Source organism: Sapajus apella, unplaced genomic scaffold, assembly GCF_009761245.1.
Source record: "Sapajus apella isolate SASKATOON/1434 unplaced genomic scaffold, GSC_monkey_1.0 scaffold36, whole genome shotgun sequence".
NCBI classification, from domain to species: domain Eukaryota; kingdom Metazoa; phylum Chordata; class Mammalia; order Primates; family Cebidae; genus Sapajus; species Sapajus apella.
Window position 1 is genome coordinate 2,358,659 of NW_022436976.1, and position 17,079 is coordinate 2,375,737.

A 17,079-nucleotide genomic window follows, 5' to 3' on the forward strand; every position below is an offset into this window, starting at 1 on the left:
CAGATCGAAAGCATAGAAACCTTTGCTGTGAATATTTGTGAGCATTTTCTTTCTTCTTTTAACCATGTCATCCAAACTCAAGTCTATGTGGAAGAAATCCCTTGGAAGCGGCTTGAAAAGGTTAACTCACTTATTTGTGCTCTCAGTTTAATTAATGAAATTGGCTTTATGGCAAGTACTGAATTTTCCCTAGAAATAATTTGTTTCCCTAATTTTCAGAATGGAGTTAAGCATGTCCATGCATTTATTCACACTCCCACTGGAACACACTTCTGTGAGGTTGAACAGCTGAGAAGTGGTAAGAAACTATTTTTTCATGCTTTGATTCTATAGTAGCAACCTCAGGGGCTTTTTGTTTTCTTTTTTCTTCCTTTCTTCTAAACAACGCTGTTTATTAACTTGGAGGAAAACTGAAGAGAATTTTTAAGGCTTTTAAATCTGAGATAGAAATGAATATTGTGACTTGAATTACATTAAAGAATTATCTACCTTTTGTCTTAAAAGTATAAAAATGAAGGCCGGGCATGGTGGCTCACACCTGTAATCCCCGCACTTTGGGAGGCTGAGGCGGGTGGATCGCCTGAGGTCAGGAGTTCAAGACTAGTGTGACCAACATAGTGAAACACCATCTTTACTAAAAATACGAAAAATTAGCTGGGTGTGGTGGCAGGCACCTGTAATCCCAGCTACTTGGGAGGTTGCGCCATTGCACTCCAGCCTGGGCAACAAAAGCGAGACTCCATCACAAAAAAAAAAAAAAAAAAAAAAAAAAAAAAGCCAGGCTGAAAAGATCCCAAATCTCTGAATTTTCTGACCACTATTTTTGTACCATACCATGTCACAACTGTAGTAACCATTATAGGAAATATTTACTAAATAGTCAAGTTTTTCTGAAATTTTATTTGTGTAATAAAACCACTAATATTATAATTTCCATAAAATGCATCTAATTTAAGATAGCAATGATAGTTATATATAGTAATGATAGTTATATAATCCTATTTGCTAAGAAATTTCAAAATTAGGCCAGGCTCGGTGGCTTATGCCCATAATCTCAGCATTTTGGCAGGCCAAGGTGGGTGGATCAAGAAGTCAGGAGTTCAAGACCAGCCTGGCCAGCATGGTAAAACCCCATCTCTACTAAAGATACAAAAAATTAGCTGGGTGTGGTGCCACGTGCCTGTAATCCCAGCTACTCCACAGGCTGAGGCAGGAGAATCACTTGAACCTGGGAGGCGGAGGTTGCAGTGAGCCGAGATCACACCACTGTACTCCAGCCTGGGTGATAGGGCAAGACTCAGTCTCAGAAAAAAAAAAAAATTCAAAATTAATTCTGAAACATAATTATAGGTGTTATTAGTACTGATAACTGAACTTAGCAGATATTAAAATTTCCACAGCTTGTATTCCAGAGATTTGTTGAGCTTGTCAGAGCAGAGTTCAATAACTGGCTAAGAGTTAGGCTAGAGGACCTCTAAGAACCATGGAGCCAAAGCTGGCAATTATGTCTTTATCCCAGTAGAAAATACACTTTAATGATTGTTATAAAATGTAAGTGTGGACTCTTAACTTCTCCTGTTTTCCTTCCCTCTTCTCCTTTCCTCTTCCCTTTTTTTTCTTTGCTGTTATTTTATCTCCTCTTTCCTTCCCCTCCTCTCCCTCCCCTTCCCTGCCATCCTTTTCTGGCTCTCTTTAGTACGAATTTGAAGTGGCATCCAATAAATATCAGACATTATAAAGTTAATAAAGTATAATGCCCCTTCTCATTCTGAGTTCTTCTGGCTAATGCCCTCCTTAGAAAGTTCTAGTGTATTAGCTATTTTTAAATTTTCCACTGTCTGAATTAAAGTCTAGACATATCTAGGGCCTTCTCGATGTTTGATTAACAGTTATAAAATTAATGTTATATGAAAGAGACTAAATAGTTGTTGTTTTTGATTGAAAAGATGATCTTTATCGTCCAGGTGTGTAGTCATGCGCTCTATTAGCTTTCTGAGCTATTTGTTAAGTTAAATTGGAACTAACTTCTTTTTTTCCTTCCTTCTTTTCCTTAACCCTTTCTTCCTTCCTTTCTGTCTCTCTAGTTCCTTCTTTCTTTCCCTCTCCCTTCTTTTCCTCCCTCCCTTCTTCCTTCATTCCTTTCTTCCTTCCCTCTTGTCTTTGATAATGTGGCTTTGGAGGAGAGAGAAAGGAGTTTCCTGACTCAATGTTATCCTACCCAAGCTCATTAACATCCCTCATAAAATTAGAAACTGAAAATCAGTGCTGTCCAACTGAAATATAATGCAAGCCATATATGTAATTTTAATTTTTTAAAAAATAACCACATTAGAAAAGCAAAAGGAAATTAGGGAAATTAATTTTAATAATATATTTTATTTAAACTAACACATCAAAAATATTTCAGTACGTAATAAGTATAAAAATTACTAATGAAATATTTTACATTCTTTTTACAAAATTGTCTTTAAAATTCTGTATATTTATAGCTCATTTCAAGTTATACTAGCCATAATTCAAGTGCTCAATTGCCACATATGGCTTAGTGCCTACTGTATTGATCAGCACAGCTCGAAACTGATTTTTGGTGACTTTTGGGATGCTTAGCACATTTTTCAATTATGTAAAATAATAACAGCAGCTAGGATTAGGTCTCAAGAGACCTAATTAACAATGAGCATTTATGAAAAGTGCTTATGTCATTCATTCATATACTATTCATTCAACAATTAGACTTCGAGGACCTGTTATGTATGTAAAGGGCCATAGATAAAGACAGGAATAAAGTGTTCCCTGACCCTAGTGAGTTTACAGTAGATGAATAATAGGAGACAGATTGATTGCAATATGAGAGGCTAAAGACTACGATGAAGGAATTAAAGGCCTGCTATGGGAACCGAGAGGTGCAAGAAACTCTTTCCAGAGCAATCTGTCTGGAAGGCTTGACAGTGGAGGAAAACTATTCCAACTGACTTTTGAAAACTGTTTCAGAATATGCTGGGTATTGAAGATGGAAAGGGAATTATAGGCAGAAGGAACGGGATACATATGAGAACGATTCATGAGGAGTAGAAGAGGGGAAGTGAAATACTTTGAGCACTTGCCTCATGCTGAAGACTATGCTGGGGAAGTAATTTATTTAACTGTGGAAACGGCAAAGCATTTGAGGGACAGTAACAAGTTCAGTGGGTCTGATTTCTAGAATGTAAGAAGTGGAGGTGAAAATAAAGAAGTTAGTGGTTTGGGCTGGAATCTGAAGGGCCTCATGTGCTATACACAAGTTTAGTGTAAGATGGAGGCAGTTTTGCACAGTGTTAAGCAAGAGGCCTTGAGGTCAGAATGAATCATATTTGAATTTGAGCTCCACTAATAACTTTGTGATTGAGAACGAGGTTACTTATACTACATTGGTGGGTTTTAATTTCTAAAATGAGGATACCAGTGCCCACTTCAACAATTGTCCAGAAAAAGGATTATAAATCGTTCTATTATAAAGACACATGCATACATATGTTCATTGCGGCACTGTTTACAATAGCAAAGACCTGGAACCAACCCAAATACCCATCGATGATAGACTGGACAAGGAAAATGTGGCACATATACACCATGGAATACTATGCAGCCATAAAAAACAATGAGTTCAAGTCCTTTTTAGGGGCATGGGTGAATCTGGAAACCATTATTCTCAGCAAACTGACACAAGAACAGAAAATCAAACACCACATGTTCTCGCTCATCAGTGGGAGTTCAACAATGAGAACACATGGACACAGGGAGGGGAGCATCACACACTGGGGTCTGTTGGGGGGCCTGGGGTGAGACCGGGGGGTGGGGAGGTTGGGGAGGGATAACATGTGGAGAAATGCCAGGTATAGGTGATTGGGGGATGGAGGCAGCAAACCACATTGCCATATATGTACCTATGCAACGATCCTGCATGATCTGCACATGTACCCCAGAACCTAAAGTACAAAAAACAAACAAATAAAAAACAATTGTCCAGAGAACAAAGGAGATAAATGCTAAATTTATTTTATTAAAACATTTAGCATAGTACTTGGCACATAGGAAGCTCTCCTTAAATAATAGCTATAATTATTGTTTAGAATGACAACAGAGAACCAGAGAAGGTCTCTCATGGTCAGATTAGTAGGTACATGTTTTTGTTTAGAAATTCTGACCAAGATATGGCGACAGGCTAGAGAAACAGGCAATAGTGAAACATTTGGAGACTTCTTGCAAAGATGAAGTGATTGGGTCTAAACTAAGGTAGTAGAAATAGAGATGGAGAGACTGAGAGGTTGTGGGAAGCATTATGTGAGACATTTTTGAAGGGTAATCAATAGGTCTTAGTGGTTGAGTAGGGATGAAAGACTGGAAAGAAAGAGGAGTTAAAGTTGGTCCTAAAGTGGGAGGACTGGGTAACTGACTAAAGAGATTACACACAGCGAAGTTTTCAGGTGGGAACCTGGTGAATGTGGGAATAAGTAATGGAGATAGATTTGGGGCCCATCAGCAGATTGGTGGTAGGTTAAGCCATAGGGAAGAAGGAAACCATTCCAGAAAAAACATACCAGGTGAGAAGAGTTTGAAAGAGAAGATGGCCTGGGGAAAATTCCCCATTGTAAGGGTTGGGCAGTTTAAAAAGTGAGACAGAAGAACATTTAGAGAGATAGAAGGAAGACGATGGATGATAGTGTCATGGAAACAGAAGAAAAGACATTTTAAGAAATTAGGGATTTCTGAGTTACTGACGTACCAAGATGCATAACAAATAGACCCAAATGCAGTGGCTCAGCACTAGAAGTTTACTTCTTTTTGTAAAAGTCCAGTTCAGTGTCTTCGTGTGGGGCTGTAGGGGTCAGGAGGATGCTGTGTTCCATGAAGTTCTTCAGGAACCCAGATTGATGGTTTTACATTTTTAATCCTTACTTTTTGGTGTCACCTTGAGAGTAGATCTCCATACCAGACAACCAAGGAAAGAGCTTGGAGGAGCAAAAGGAGGGGCAAAGCCCCTGAAGCATAAGCTCCTGGCCTGGAAACAGCATGGATCATTTCTACTGGAGAAAGCTCAGTCACATAGCCACACTTCACTGCAAAGGATACTGCAAAATGTCATCTAGCTGAGTGCCAGGAGGAAGAGCAAGTAGATTTGGCCCCTGCCATAGGAGAGTTAAGAAGTTGTGGTTATGAGAGGACTGATGAGAAACTACATAGTCAGCAAATAGGCATCATTGGTAACTTCCCAGAATACTTTCAGCAGAGCCATGGCGATGGAAGAGAAATGGCCAAGTATAGGGCTCTGCTGATCACAAAAGGAAAATGGACTTCTCTTTATATCCTGTTCTTTCCAGGAATGACCAGGAGTTGCTATCAGCTTAAATTCTAATCACCTGGCTGCGGCTTAGTAGAAAAACCAGCCACCATAATCAGGTTAAAACTTTTTCTTTCTGCAGAAAACTACAAAGCTTCAGGGTACTGAGATCATTGTGGCAGTGTTCCCAGAAGCTCCAGCTTGACTCATCTAGAATCCAGCCCCCCACTCTCCCTCTGATTTCATGCAGGGCTGGCAGGGATTGGGATAGGGGAAGAGACATCTGTTGCCTTAAGTGTATATAGGATGTGTGTGCACATATATATGGGTGTGAGTATCTTTCAGATTTGTGTATGTGAAGATAACATTTCTACTGTGTCCCTCTTTGGAGAGTAGGAATGTATGCTCTTTTGGTAGCAAAGCTTAATTCTTTATTTGCTTATTATCCAAGAGCTGAAACCGTAGGCATTATAATGTGAGAAAATGTTATAATCATTGTCATGAGAAATGCCTTGTATAGGCTTAACTAAAGAAAATAGTTATTATATTACACACACACACCACTCAAATTCACATGGTGAAGGCTGTTGTTGGAAAAGGAACACCTGAGTAGTGCCTTTGCTGGGGGACTTGCTAGAATGTTAAGACTTCTGCCCCTTCAAACACATGTGCATAATCACGCGTTCAGTCATGCCACCTCCAAAAGGACTCTTCCCAGCTGGAGGTGTGACTGGGTTTCTCCCGATGGACTATATTCATTCTTACGTAGCAACTGAACAAACGTTTCTAGAACTCCTACTGAACCTCAAACACCACTTTAAACCCTGGGAATTCCTCCCATTACATGGTTTCTTCTTAGTGGATCTTTTACAGCTACATCACTAGGCTGTATTTTAGTTGTTTCAAAGCCTGCTGATTTCATGGAAGAATCTGGAAGAGAGAAAGAAATTTGTTCACCCAAAGGAATGAGGGCTGGTGTTATGTCTGTGACTTCTCAAGCCCTGAGAAAAGAACTAGGCCCTACGTGTATGATGCAGGTTGTTGGTTTAGGTATCGTATGGAATTGAATCTTTGGAACTCTTTCTGTCATGTATCAGTGAGGAACTACAAGCTTAATGGAGCTTTGAAGTCATTGGTATGATGGAGTCACAAATTTGAACTAAATCAACCCCCAAACCTCTGCACTATTTGAATTATAAGTCACAGTTTTTTAGCATCAGATTTTTCCCACTTGACACTAATTATGAAATTCAGCTGAAGCGTAGCTAAATAGAGGAATGGAAGATGGAGAAGAGACCTCAAATACTAGATTGTGTCTTCTGGTAGTGAAAAATACTTCCTATACAACTATTGACATGAAGGCTAGTATAATACATTCCTATACAAGGCTAGTAAGGGTAGGGGGATAGTTGTAAGGAAAGCAGCTGATGAAATCGGTCCTGGAGGAGAACAGATTTAAGAGGTGACAAGATGGGCAGATAGAAGAAGTAAGATGGAAGAAGTGGAAGATCCAGGACAGAGATGGCTACTGCCAAAACATGTGTTGTGTCCTTTCGATATTAAGACTAAAGTGCTTTTCGGTTCCTCTGTAAGAAAAGTCCTGGCAGACTTGCGGTCTTTTAAAATCTTCCTGATCATCACCTCGTTGTACAAAAGCCCAATTAATTTTCCACCATCTGGATGATGTCGTCTCTTTCCATCCAGAATTGCACAGAGAGAGCTTTCACTCTCCCTGCATGAGCTAAATAAACTCTCCAAGGCAAATATTTAATTAATCTTTACTTTTTCTGGCACTTTACAAGTTCGAGATTTTCTACTAGAATGATTTAATATGGTTTTAAAATATCCCCTTTTCAGCTATTTGTGTCCTTTTTGGAGGTGTTAAATGTGGAAGCAATTATCTTCTTATGACAAGATCTGATCTTTTTCTTGGCTCAATAAAGCTTTGTGCCTTGTGACACCTGATGCGTAGGTAAGGAATTGGGCTTATTTTCTATTAATTTGCAGTGAGTTACTTTCCCTTAGATAGCTTAAGGGTAGGATGTATGCGTCTCTGAGAGATAAGCCACAATTTGCTAAGTGTGTAGGAGGACACTAAAAGCTAGAAAAGATTATGTTCTAACAAAGTGAAATGTGAAAAATCTTTCTTTTGCATTACTCCATAACCATGGCAGAAAAAAACAAAAAAGCTGATTAAGTGATTTCATGGGGCGTAACCTAGAAAAGGATGGTCTTTTTGAATTACTTCTTGTTAGTCTAAATGGGAATCTTTTTTACGGTGTGTGAGGCATCATATTTTTAGTTGATGGGCCCGTGATTTTGAAAGCCTCAGGTTCTTACCAATGTTCAGAAAGCTGGGGCACTGCCAACAGAGAAGATAAAATAAGCTCTCTGATTTCATCCAGCATGTCTAATGTGTGCCAGGGAAAAATTCTTTTAACATTCAGAGAGAATAGTTTTTGTTGTTGTTGTTGTTGTTTTATAGAATGATGAGAGCACCAAAGTAGATGGTTTGTGTTCTGCCAAAACTGTGGCAATAGTTAATTGTCTTGGGGAACATGAGACATTTTACTCTGTGTGAAAGTGATGCCAAAACACATTTAAAAAATGCAACTGCTTTCTCCATTTTAAATTCCAGTGAGAAAGCAGATCAGTTCACAGTGGCCTAGTAAGGACTGACACTCCCGTAAGGTCAGTAAATTCCAGGGCTGGAGATAGATAGGATGGCACATTAGAAGTAGTTTTCAGAACCCGGTGAGACTTTGTGAAACATGGGAAATATTTACAAGTAGTTGAAGTTAATACAAAAGTCAATTATGGCAAAATCATCATCATCATGTTTGTAGAGCATTTCCTGTAGGTCAGCCATTCTACTAAGTCCTTTATGTGCATTCTCTTAGACATGCGGCAACTCTAGGAAATAGATATGATTATTGTCTCCATTTTACAGATGACAAAATCAAGGTAGAGAGAGGTTAAATTATTCCCTCAGGAGCATAGAGCTTATAAAAATGGGGGTTGAGGATGCAGGGAGAGCACTGGGATTTGAGTTCCAGGAATCTGAGTCCCAAAGCTGTAGATTCAACCACTAAGCAACATTACATCCAGGAATCCTTTTATGATTAACACCATTGAAGGAGCCAAAGTTTGATTCGCTTACATGGATGCCAGCAGTCAAGGCCCAATGAATAAGAAGAAAACAACGTAGGTAAAGTTTGCCTTTGGTTATTTTTCACCTTCTTTTAATTCTCCTACAAGGGTTTCTACTACTCATTTTAGCCCTACTCCTGATTGCAAACCCATGTTCTGTTTCTATAGGATTTTTTTTCTAGAAAGGCTTACCATGGGAAGTAGTTTATCATAGTACGTTATGAAGTCTTAGGGAATCACTCCTTTAAGGGATGTATTTTTGGCTTTCAATAGGAAATTTTAAGGAATACAAAGTTTTTTAGATACACAGAAGCCAACTCTAAATGTGATTATTCAGTCTCCATTTCAAACCTATGGAGATGGTATTTTTCAGGCCTTGGGCTCTGAGGTCCTTAAAGCACACTGTGGATAGGAGGTGTAACCTTGTCTCCTGGAAAGGCCGCTTATAGAACACTAATGGGGAAAGGGTCAAAGGAAGGGAGAAATATTGCATAGATGGTAAGTGATCCAAAAAGCAGGAAGAAAAGCATGAGATCTCATAATGTGGTGCTGAGTTTAAATTCCACCTCTGACAGTTTCTAGCCATGTGACTATGGGCAAAAGTCCACCTGCATTAAAATATCTGCTTTATAGAGTTTCGAGGACTAAGTAAGATTAATACTGAAAACTGCAGCAACCAAAGGTATGTCTACATACAGGAGGTTCTTAGCCAAGATTAACACCCTTCCTTTCACCCCCTGCCACACTGTGTGTGAGTTGGAGGGGACCAGGAAGGGAAATGGTAAAGATTGATGGGGCTGAGCTGTCTAGAAAAGAAAGATACTAAGTTGTGAGATACTTATTCCTTGACATGAATCAATTTGGTTAAACTGATTCATTCATTCAACAGATACTTATTGATTGCTTCTGTAGTTCTGGGTTTGAGGCTTATACTCACTGCATGTAGCAATGCCGATTTTGTGGGATCATGACTTTATACATTTAGAATCTGATAAACCCAGCCAACTGAAGGCAGTAAGGCATTGCTGGTATCTTTCTCTTGCTCCTTCTTCAGCTATAGCTTCCAATAAGTGCTTCAGAAAGTTGAACAAGAATAATTTCCTGTTTTTGCTGTATTATTCTGGAATGCTCTGCACAGAGTATCTTCTTTAATCAGGACATATTTAATCAGTAGATCTACCTCTAACCACTGGCTATTGTTCTCTCTGGTAGGTGTATACTAAAGTATAGAAAATACAGAAATATAAACTTTATTTACCTGCTTTTGAAATTCCACAGCTCCCAAGTTAACTGTAGCAATAGAAACCACATAGGTGATATAAACCATTGGATTTTTAAGAACTTCATTGGATTTTAATTGAAGATCATGAATTATATTCTTGTTCTTCAACTAAGACTGTGTGTGGTGATACCTCTAACCCTTGATTTTTAGACTAAACAGACCAAGAAGGATAGATATTGGTCAGAGCTAATGAAGAGACTGAAAAGAGGTGACCTTAATAATCATGCCATGGCACTTTGCTATTAGGGTTTGCCAAGTGCTCCCTGAATGTCCCCAGTCCTTGCAGCCTATTCAGAGAAATAAGGTCATGGTAATGTTAATGCTGTTCTGTTTTAGATGATGCCTGTCACCCTTCCACCTCCCCCATTACCTTATAAAGGGGCAGCAGAGACAGAAGGAGAGTCATATCATCCCTTCCATTGTTTTCAACTCCCCTCTCTCCCCTAGGTACCCATGAACCAACTTTGTCCCATCTCCTTCAGCAGAAAAAACAAAAGCCTTTCTACATATCAACTAGGCAGATCTATCCCTTGTGAGTCACCAGCTTCATCTTCACAGTCTTATTTAGGCTCAGGCAGGCCCACGCTGCTACCCATTTATGAAGTTGCCTGGTTTTGCTGAGCTGATAACCATAAAGGAACTAGGATGCCATCAGGGCCTAGTGGAGATGGGGATCTTCAGCTACTGTAGATGATCAGCATCAGGACTACCCCCAGTAAAGGAGTCACAGTGGCAGGTAGAGGTATGGCTCTTAAGGAGTTTATTAACACATTGCAGGATGATCACCCGTTGAAGGAGATGAAGTTCAAAATACATAAGGTGAGTTGGCTGAGAAGACACTCCCGCATGTGCTTGAGAGAAAGGTATTCATTTCTGTGGCCTTCGATACAGTATGGAGGTTATTCTTAGACCTTTACTTTTTCTAGGGCCAGACTGGGCAGGGAGTCATGGAATCCAGATGGAAAGAAAGGGACACCATCCTCCTCACTTGGACTTCAGAGGAAATAGGATGACCGAAATCATGGCGGTGTTGTAGTTTTTGTACAGAATGTGTCACGTTTTAATCACCAGGATCCTCTATGCTAAGCATCAGCAACAAGGCACTGTTTTGTTTATGACCTAATCCACTCCTGACCTTCTACTTGAAACAGGACCCCCAGTTATTCATTCTGGAATCAAAGACCTCAAGGTCTTGAAAACAACCCAGTCTGGATTTGAAGGTTTCATCAAGGACCAGTTCACCACCCTCCCTGAGGTGAAGGACCGATGCTTTGCCACACAAGTATACTGCAAGTGGCGCTACCACCAGTGCAGGGATGTGGACTTCGAGGCTACCTGGTATGAACGTGTGCAAGTAGTGTCTGCCCTTGTCCCGGGGCACAGACTTCATAGAGTCTTAGATCTGAAAGGGAAACTTAGAGGCCATTCAACTCAACCTCCCCTCCCACTATTCAGAAATCTCTTCTGTTTATTCAGTTTATTATATTGGTGGTTCTCAAACAGGCATGTGCATCAGAATCACACAGAATCAGAAAATGAAGCTTGCTGGGCCCACCCCCAGAGATTCTGATTCTGTAGGACTGAGGTGGGGCCCAAGAATGTGCATTTGTTACAAACTCCCAGGGGATGCAGATGCCACTAGACTGGGGACCACACTTGAAGAAACACTGCATCAGATGAAAAGAATATCTGGCCTTACTACCAACTTGTTCCCATTTGTCAGGGACTTTCCTGATTTTAATACTGAAAGTCCCACATCTAAGAAACCTCTTGGTTCCAGGCAAGCTGGGATAATTGGTCAATATAGGCTAAACTAAAAATGACATGATGTTCATAAAAGCATTTTATAAGTTGTAAATGCTTTAAAAATACTGTCAACTGAAATAACAAACTGAGATAAATTCTCCAAAGATAATTTTATCTAGGAACACACAGGGAATCTGCAAATTTGTGGGCTACAGGAACCATAGGTATATCCTAAGAGGTTGAGGGAAGGGGAAGCTTTTAAAAGCAAAAGGAAAAAGTGTACGTTATTTGTTTTGAGACAAAGAGAACACTGGTTACAGTGGCTATCGCAGTAGTTAACGCCAGCTCATTAGTGGAGACTGTGTCAGGCAAGTGTTCTTGTACATCCTGCTAGCTGTCTTTGTGACTCACGTTGCAAGCCGCAGTTTGAAAAGTCCTTGGCAAAATTCTTGTTACAAGCATATATACCTAAGAGCCCTTCAGAGAGTCTTTGCAATTGTTCTTATAGCCATGTGTGTGTGAGAGCCCTCCCTCAGCTTCCTGGCTTTATTTATTCCATTGGAGTCTGACACAAGTGACTCCATTTTGATTCTGACAACTCACAACATAAAGGTATGATTATTATTATAATAACCTAATGGAGTAATTAGGCCTCTGAACTTTTAGAACTTGCCTTTTGATTAAGTATCTCGTTCCTTTGCTAAAGCTCTGTTAGCAATTTCTACCCTACCATAAGCTAGAATCTGCATGCATACCCTTCCCCCACCACCCACTCCCGCAGCACTCCCTCCCACTGGTGTAGTTTTTCTCTGCTTCTTTTATTATGTGATAGGTTTTTAAATGCATGACGAGAATGTCACCTCAGTCCTCTTTCCTTTTTATTTCAAGTACTCTCCATGAGCAGCAGCCTGATGTATTTATGTTGAAAAGAGCATGAAATTAAACATGCCAGAGGCAGGATAGTACTGTAGGCTGGGCCTCCTACTAAAAAGAGAGACTTAGAGCAGATCATGTAACTTTTAAGCTCAAATTCTTCATCTCTAATTGGGGATAATAATAGTACCTACTTCAGCTATATTGAGAGAATTCAATGACATCATCACATAAAATGCTTAGCACATAAAAATCTGTCTAACCTAAAAACACAGAGTCTGGCACAGAGTAAACTCCTAAATGTAACTATTCAACGAACTAGCCAAGCAGAGCAAGATGGTGAGAATACTTGGAGTCCTCTTCAAAGGTTCTTCAAACATGACGGGAAATTTACCCTGAGGTGCCCATTGGGCCCTAGTGCCAAACTATGAAGACAGTCTAGTGATGCTCAGTATGTTTGTTGAATGGGGTGTGTATGTGTGTGTGTGTGTGTGTGTGTGTGTAGGGGAATGGGAAGTGAGGTGTTTTGTTTTTGGCATTATAAGATACTAATCTCTTCTAAAAACATCAATAAAATTGTTTTCTGGGGACAGATAGGTCACTGTTTCTTTGCTTTCTAACACATTCCTAAAATTCCACCGTTTCAGGATCCTCAGTGACCTTCTCTGTGTTATAGGGACACCATTCGGGACCTTGTCCTAGAGAAATTTGCTGGACCCTATGACAAAGGCGAGTACTCGCCCTCTGTTCAGAAGACCCTCTATGATATCCAGGTGCTCTCCCTGAGTCGAGTTCCTGAGGTATGTTGTGTCAGTTGCCATTCTGAGGATTGGGAGAATGTGTGTCTTCTGTCAGCTCTGAGAAAGAATTGAGAGTTAAAATAAGAAAGTGGAAGACACATGAAATATGACATCTGTTGTTGTTCAAAAGCTTGTTATAGCAAGTGAGAAGAGAGCACAAAATGGAAAAATCTGTCTAACCTCAAAACACAGGCCACTGTTGTAGTCCTTGAGTTTTGTTGAAAATTCTTTGAGTCCCTTCAACCTGCCACTGATTTAAGCCTCATATTGAGGAAACTTGAATGCCTTGAGGGAGAGGGGTAATTATACAAAGGTTCTGTGTTTCAGGAGAACCAGAGAATGAAAGATAGATGTAGAAAGATTTCATCCATCCATCCACCCATCTATCCATCTGTCCATCCACCCACTTCCCCACCCATTCATTCATCCGTTTATTGAATGGTGATTATGTCTCTGGCAGCACACAAAGGATACAAAGATAAATTAGACATAGTCACTACCTTCAAAGAGCTCATTGTTCAGTGAACAAACAAAATAGGTAAACTAACAATACAATAGAGAAAAGAGTATTGTGAAAGTACAGAGCAAAGCACCTAACTCAGGTATGGGAGATGAGTGCAGCCAGGTTTTCTAGAGGGAAGGGTGTTTGATTTGAGTCTAGAGGTTATCTGGGTTTACTCTCAAGGGTGAGGCAGCAGGAGAGGTATGGAGACAAGAGATGGCATGATACAGTCCTTTACTGTTGGGTATATCACATGTGAATGAATATATTTGAATGAATTATAGTCTTTCCATGTACCTAGAGAAGAGGCAGGAACCACAGCAGCCAGTCAAGAGGGCCTTTGCAGGCTTATTTATAGAGTCTGTACCTTATCCTGAAGCCTTCTGGGAGCCACTGAGGAGTTTAAACAGGATGTTTTGTGCCAGATTTGGATTCTAGAAAAATCACTCTGACGGAAATGTGATAAATTAAAAGGTTGATGGACTACAGGCAAGGAGACATGTTGGGATCTATTTCAGAATCTTGCAAGGAGAATCTGGGCCGTGGTGGGGCTGGAAAGGAGGAGTACCACCCTTAGACCTGGGCAAGTGAGACTCCGGCCATGGCTCAGCACTTTAGAGGCCCTCCTCAGACCTTCCTCTGGCTAGGCCTCCCTCCACTGGGTGAAGAGTCAGTGGGGCCACAGCAACATACCCTGCAGAGGCCCATGCATTCTCCAGAATTTCCGGTCCAAATAGCTCTGAGACTACTTCTGGAACCTGGACAAATCACTTCTTGAGGTCTGTCTTCCAGAGGGCGGATCATGCTATTGGTGTTCACGTTTAGGCCTGAGAGTAGGCAAAGAAGCAGATGTTTGCAGGAGGTATGGGTGGTGCTCGACATGCAAGCTGGAGTGTCTACCTGTGTGAGTCCAAGAGAGAAGGTGGGATGGGTATAGGCAAGGGTCTGGCTCTTCCCATGCTGCCATGCTCTGGCATGGTACTCCAACGAGTCAGAGAATTTTAAATTAATACCTGGCTTTCCAGGTTGTTATGAAGGGTATATTTGTCAAGTTAGAAGAGTAAAACATATTTCACTTAAAAAAATTTAGCTTGATTTATGTAACTTTAAAATCTTTATACATTTGGTATGTGGATCTCCAATTATTACTGCAAGGCCTATAAACGTTAGGTGCTGGCCTGGAAAGGAGGGAGTGGAATGAGGAGGAATTTAGAAAGTTGACTGGCTAGTAACTGGAGGCCAGCTGGATGTCAAAGAGGTCTCCCAGATTTCTGACTCGAGGAGCCCTTTCTTTTCAGAGAAACACATTTCGTACACTGAGGGGGAGAAGGGTGAGCCCACCATCTAATCACAGAACTAGCAGGAGAGAACAGTGTCAGGCAGTGGAGGGACATCAGAGGGTGTCTCCAAATCAGAGAGCGAACCTGAGTAATGGACACAAGGGTAGGGGAGGGCGAGGGTGGCTGGAGCAACAGAGATGGAGGCTTGCAGCTCCTAATGTGATGCATACCACTGTGGATTCCAGATAGAAGATATGGAGATCAGCCTGCCGAACATTCACTACTTCAGCATAGACATGTCCAAAATGGGTCTGATCAACAAGGAAGAGGTAAGAGAACTTCAAATATATTTAAAGCACATATCTGACCCACCCACTTCTGCCTCCCTTTTACAAACCTGGGATGATAATGTCACTGAATAAAACTCTTAGCAACTGTTGCTTTGGGGAATATTTATAGTTGCCAGTGATTAGAACCCTCTTCAATTCTGGGACTTTCAATGCCTGAGGTTGGAGTGCCCTTGAAGTGGATGAATGCTTACATAATATTGGAAGCTGTAGAGAGGAAAAGACAGAGAAGGAACAGTGTGTGCCCAAGGAAACGGCTCTGAGATCTGCTTCTCGGAAAAGTGCCTCACAACGTCATTATTCTTCCATCATGAGGCAATGAGGAGAAAAAGAAGATTCTATTTTTACTTTCTTCCATCATTCCTACCTTTTGATTAAGTGGTCAATTCAGTGGCATGAAATATACACAGGAAAAGATGAAAGAGTATTTTTGTTTCTAATTGCAATTACAGAAGGTAAAATGAGGAAATTAATTTTTTGAAAAGAACAGTTTGTCTTGGAAAAAACATTTCTCCTAACTTTTTTTAAGCCATGGCAGGAGGTTAAACCACTCATCGTGTCTGACTAGACAGCCTGAAGTCCTTGCTGGTGGCCTGGTATGGTCAGTTCTTGGGAGATCAGAATCATTCTTCCTTCTTGGACTACATTCAAAATGATAAGATTTCTCAGTTTGCTTCAGCTTCCCACACACTTCTATAATCTAGAAAACATTATTTTGAATATCTTCTTTCAGTATGTGTTGGGGACCAAGATAGGCAAGGAGCTATCTATAGCATGGCTCTGCTCCCATAGACTCATATCCTTTGGTGGATAAAGGCTAATGAATGGGTCTTCAGAAGGTCCCACATTCTGCACCTGGTACCCTAGGAGCCTCACAATTCTTCAGGCCAGGTACCTCCTTTCTGTTTTGCAAGTAATATGGGTGGCCTCTGGCAGGCTTTGAGCACCATCACCTGCAGGTGGAGGCTGGGGAGCCACATCTGAAAACAAAAGTCATGCTTAGGTACCCAGCATAGGTGATCTAGAGTTCTGAGTTGCTTAGGAGAGCAACCTTGGTCCCACATGCTGTTCATCCAGCCATAAGGAGAGGTAGCACTATTTACTTTAGAGGAAGGGAAGGATATGGCTACTAGAATGTCACTAATTAGAACAGAAAGGCTTTTTAGAGCCTTCTAAAGGGCAGAAAAGGGACCTGAAAGTAATCCTCGCTAAGTCCATGATAGGCAAAACGAACGGACCCTAACTAGAAAAAAGGGTTAGGTGCCATGGCTGGAGTAGTGCTTAGCTCAGGACCCCAGGCAGAGAGAGGAGGTCTCCTGAGGCCCCCTCACACCTCAGGTCTGCACTAATCCCAGCGTGCTGGGAGGCCGCGGCCACAGGGTTCTTCCCTAGGAAGTCAGACTCACAGCTCCCTCATGGAGCCCAGCTGGGGACTTGAAGGCAGGAAGGCCTGAGTTCCTTTGGATCAGGGCTCTGCATAAAAAGGCACCTGAGTGGCTGAACGAGCTGTCCTTGTGTCTGTACTTTGAGAATGGCTGGGGCCACTCTGGGACTCTCACCCAGCAGGTGTGTACAAAGTGAACATAGAGCATGAGAAACAGGAAGTTGGACATATTGGAACCAGCAGAGACGTGACAAATGACAGGGTGGGAAGGTGGAAGAACTCTAAAAGCACGGCTGTCTGGAGCCATTTAGAATTGAGTGAACAGCCTTGCAGACCTCAGACACTTCTGAGGGCATGGTGATCCTACAGCACTGGCTAATGACTCATGGCCAAAGTGA

At 41.1% G+C, this 17,079-nt stretch overlaps 1 protein-coding gene across 4 annotated transcripts in view; it reads left to right on the plus strand.

The window, feature by feature from the left end:
- The window catches only part of LOC116563762 (uricase), a 106,947-nt gene that overhangs the window by 88,406 nt on the left and 1,462 nt on the right, over nt 1-17,079 (plus strand). For all 4 annotated transcript variants that reach the window (XM_032296431.1, XM_032296432.1, XM_032296433.1 and 1 more), the window contains 5 exons: nt 4-120; nt 220-298; nt 10,901-11,087; nt 13,045-13,168; nt 15,196-15,279. In XM_032296431.1, the coding sequence (XP_032152322.1) occupies nt 4-120; nt 220-298; nt 10,901-11,087; nt 13,045-13,168; nt 15,196-15,279 (591 nt within the window). The remainder of the gene's footprint in view (nt 1-3; nt 121-219; nt 299-10,900; nt 11,088-13,044; nt 13,169-15,195; nt 15,280-17,079) is intronic.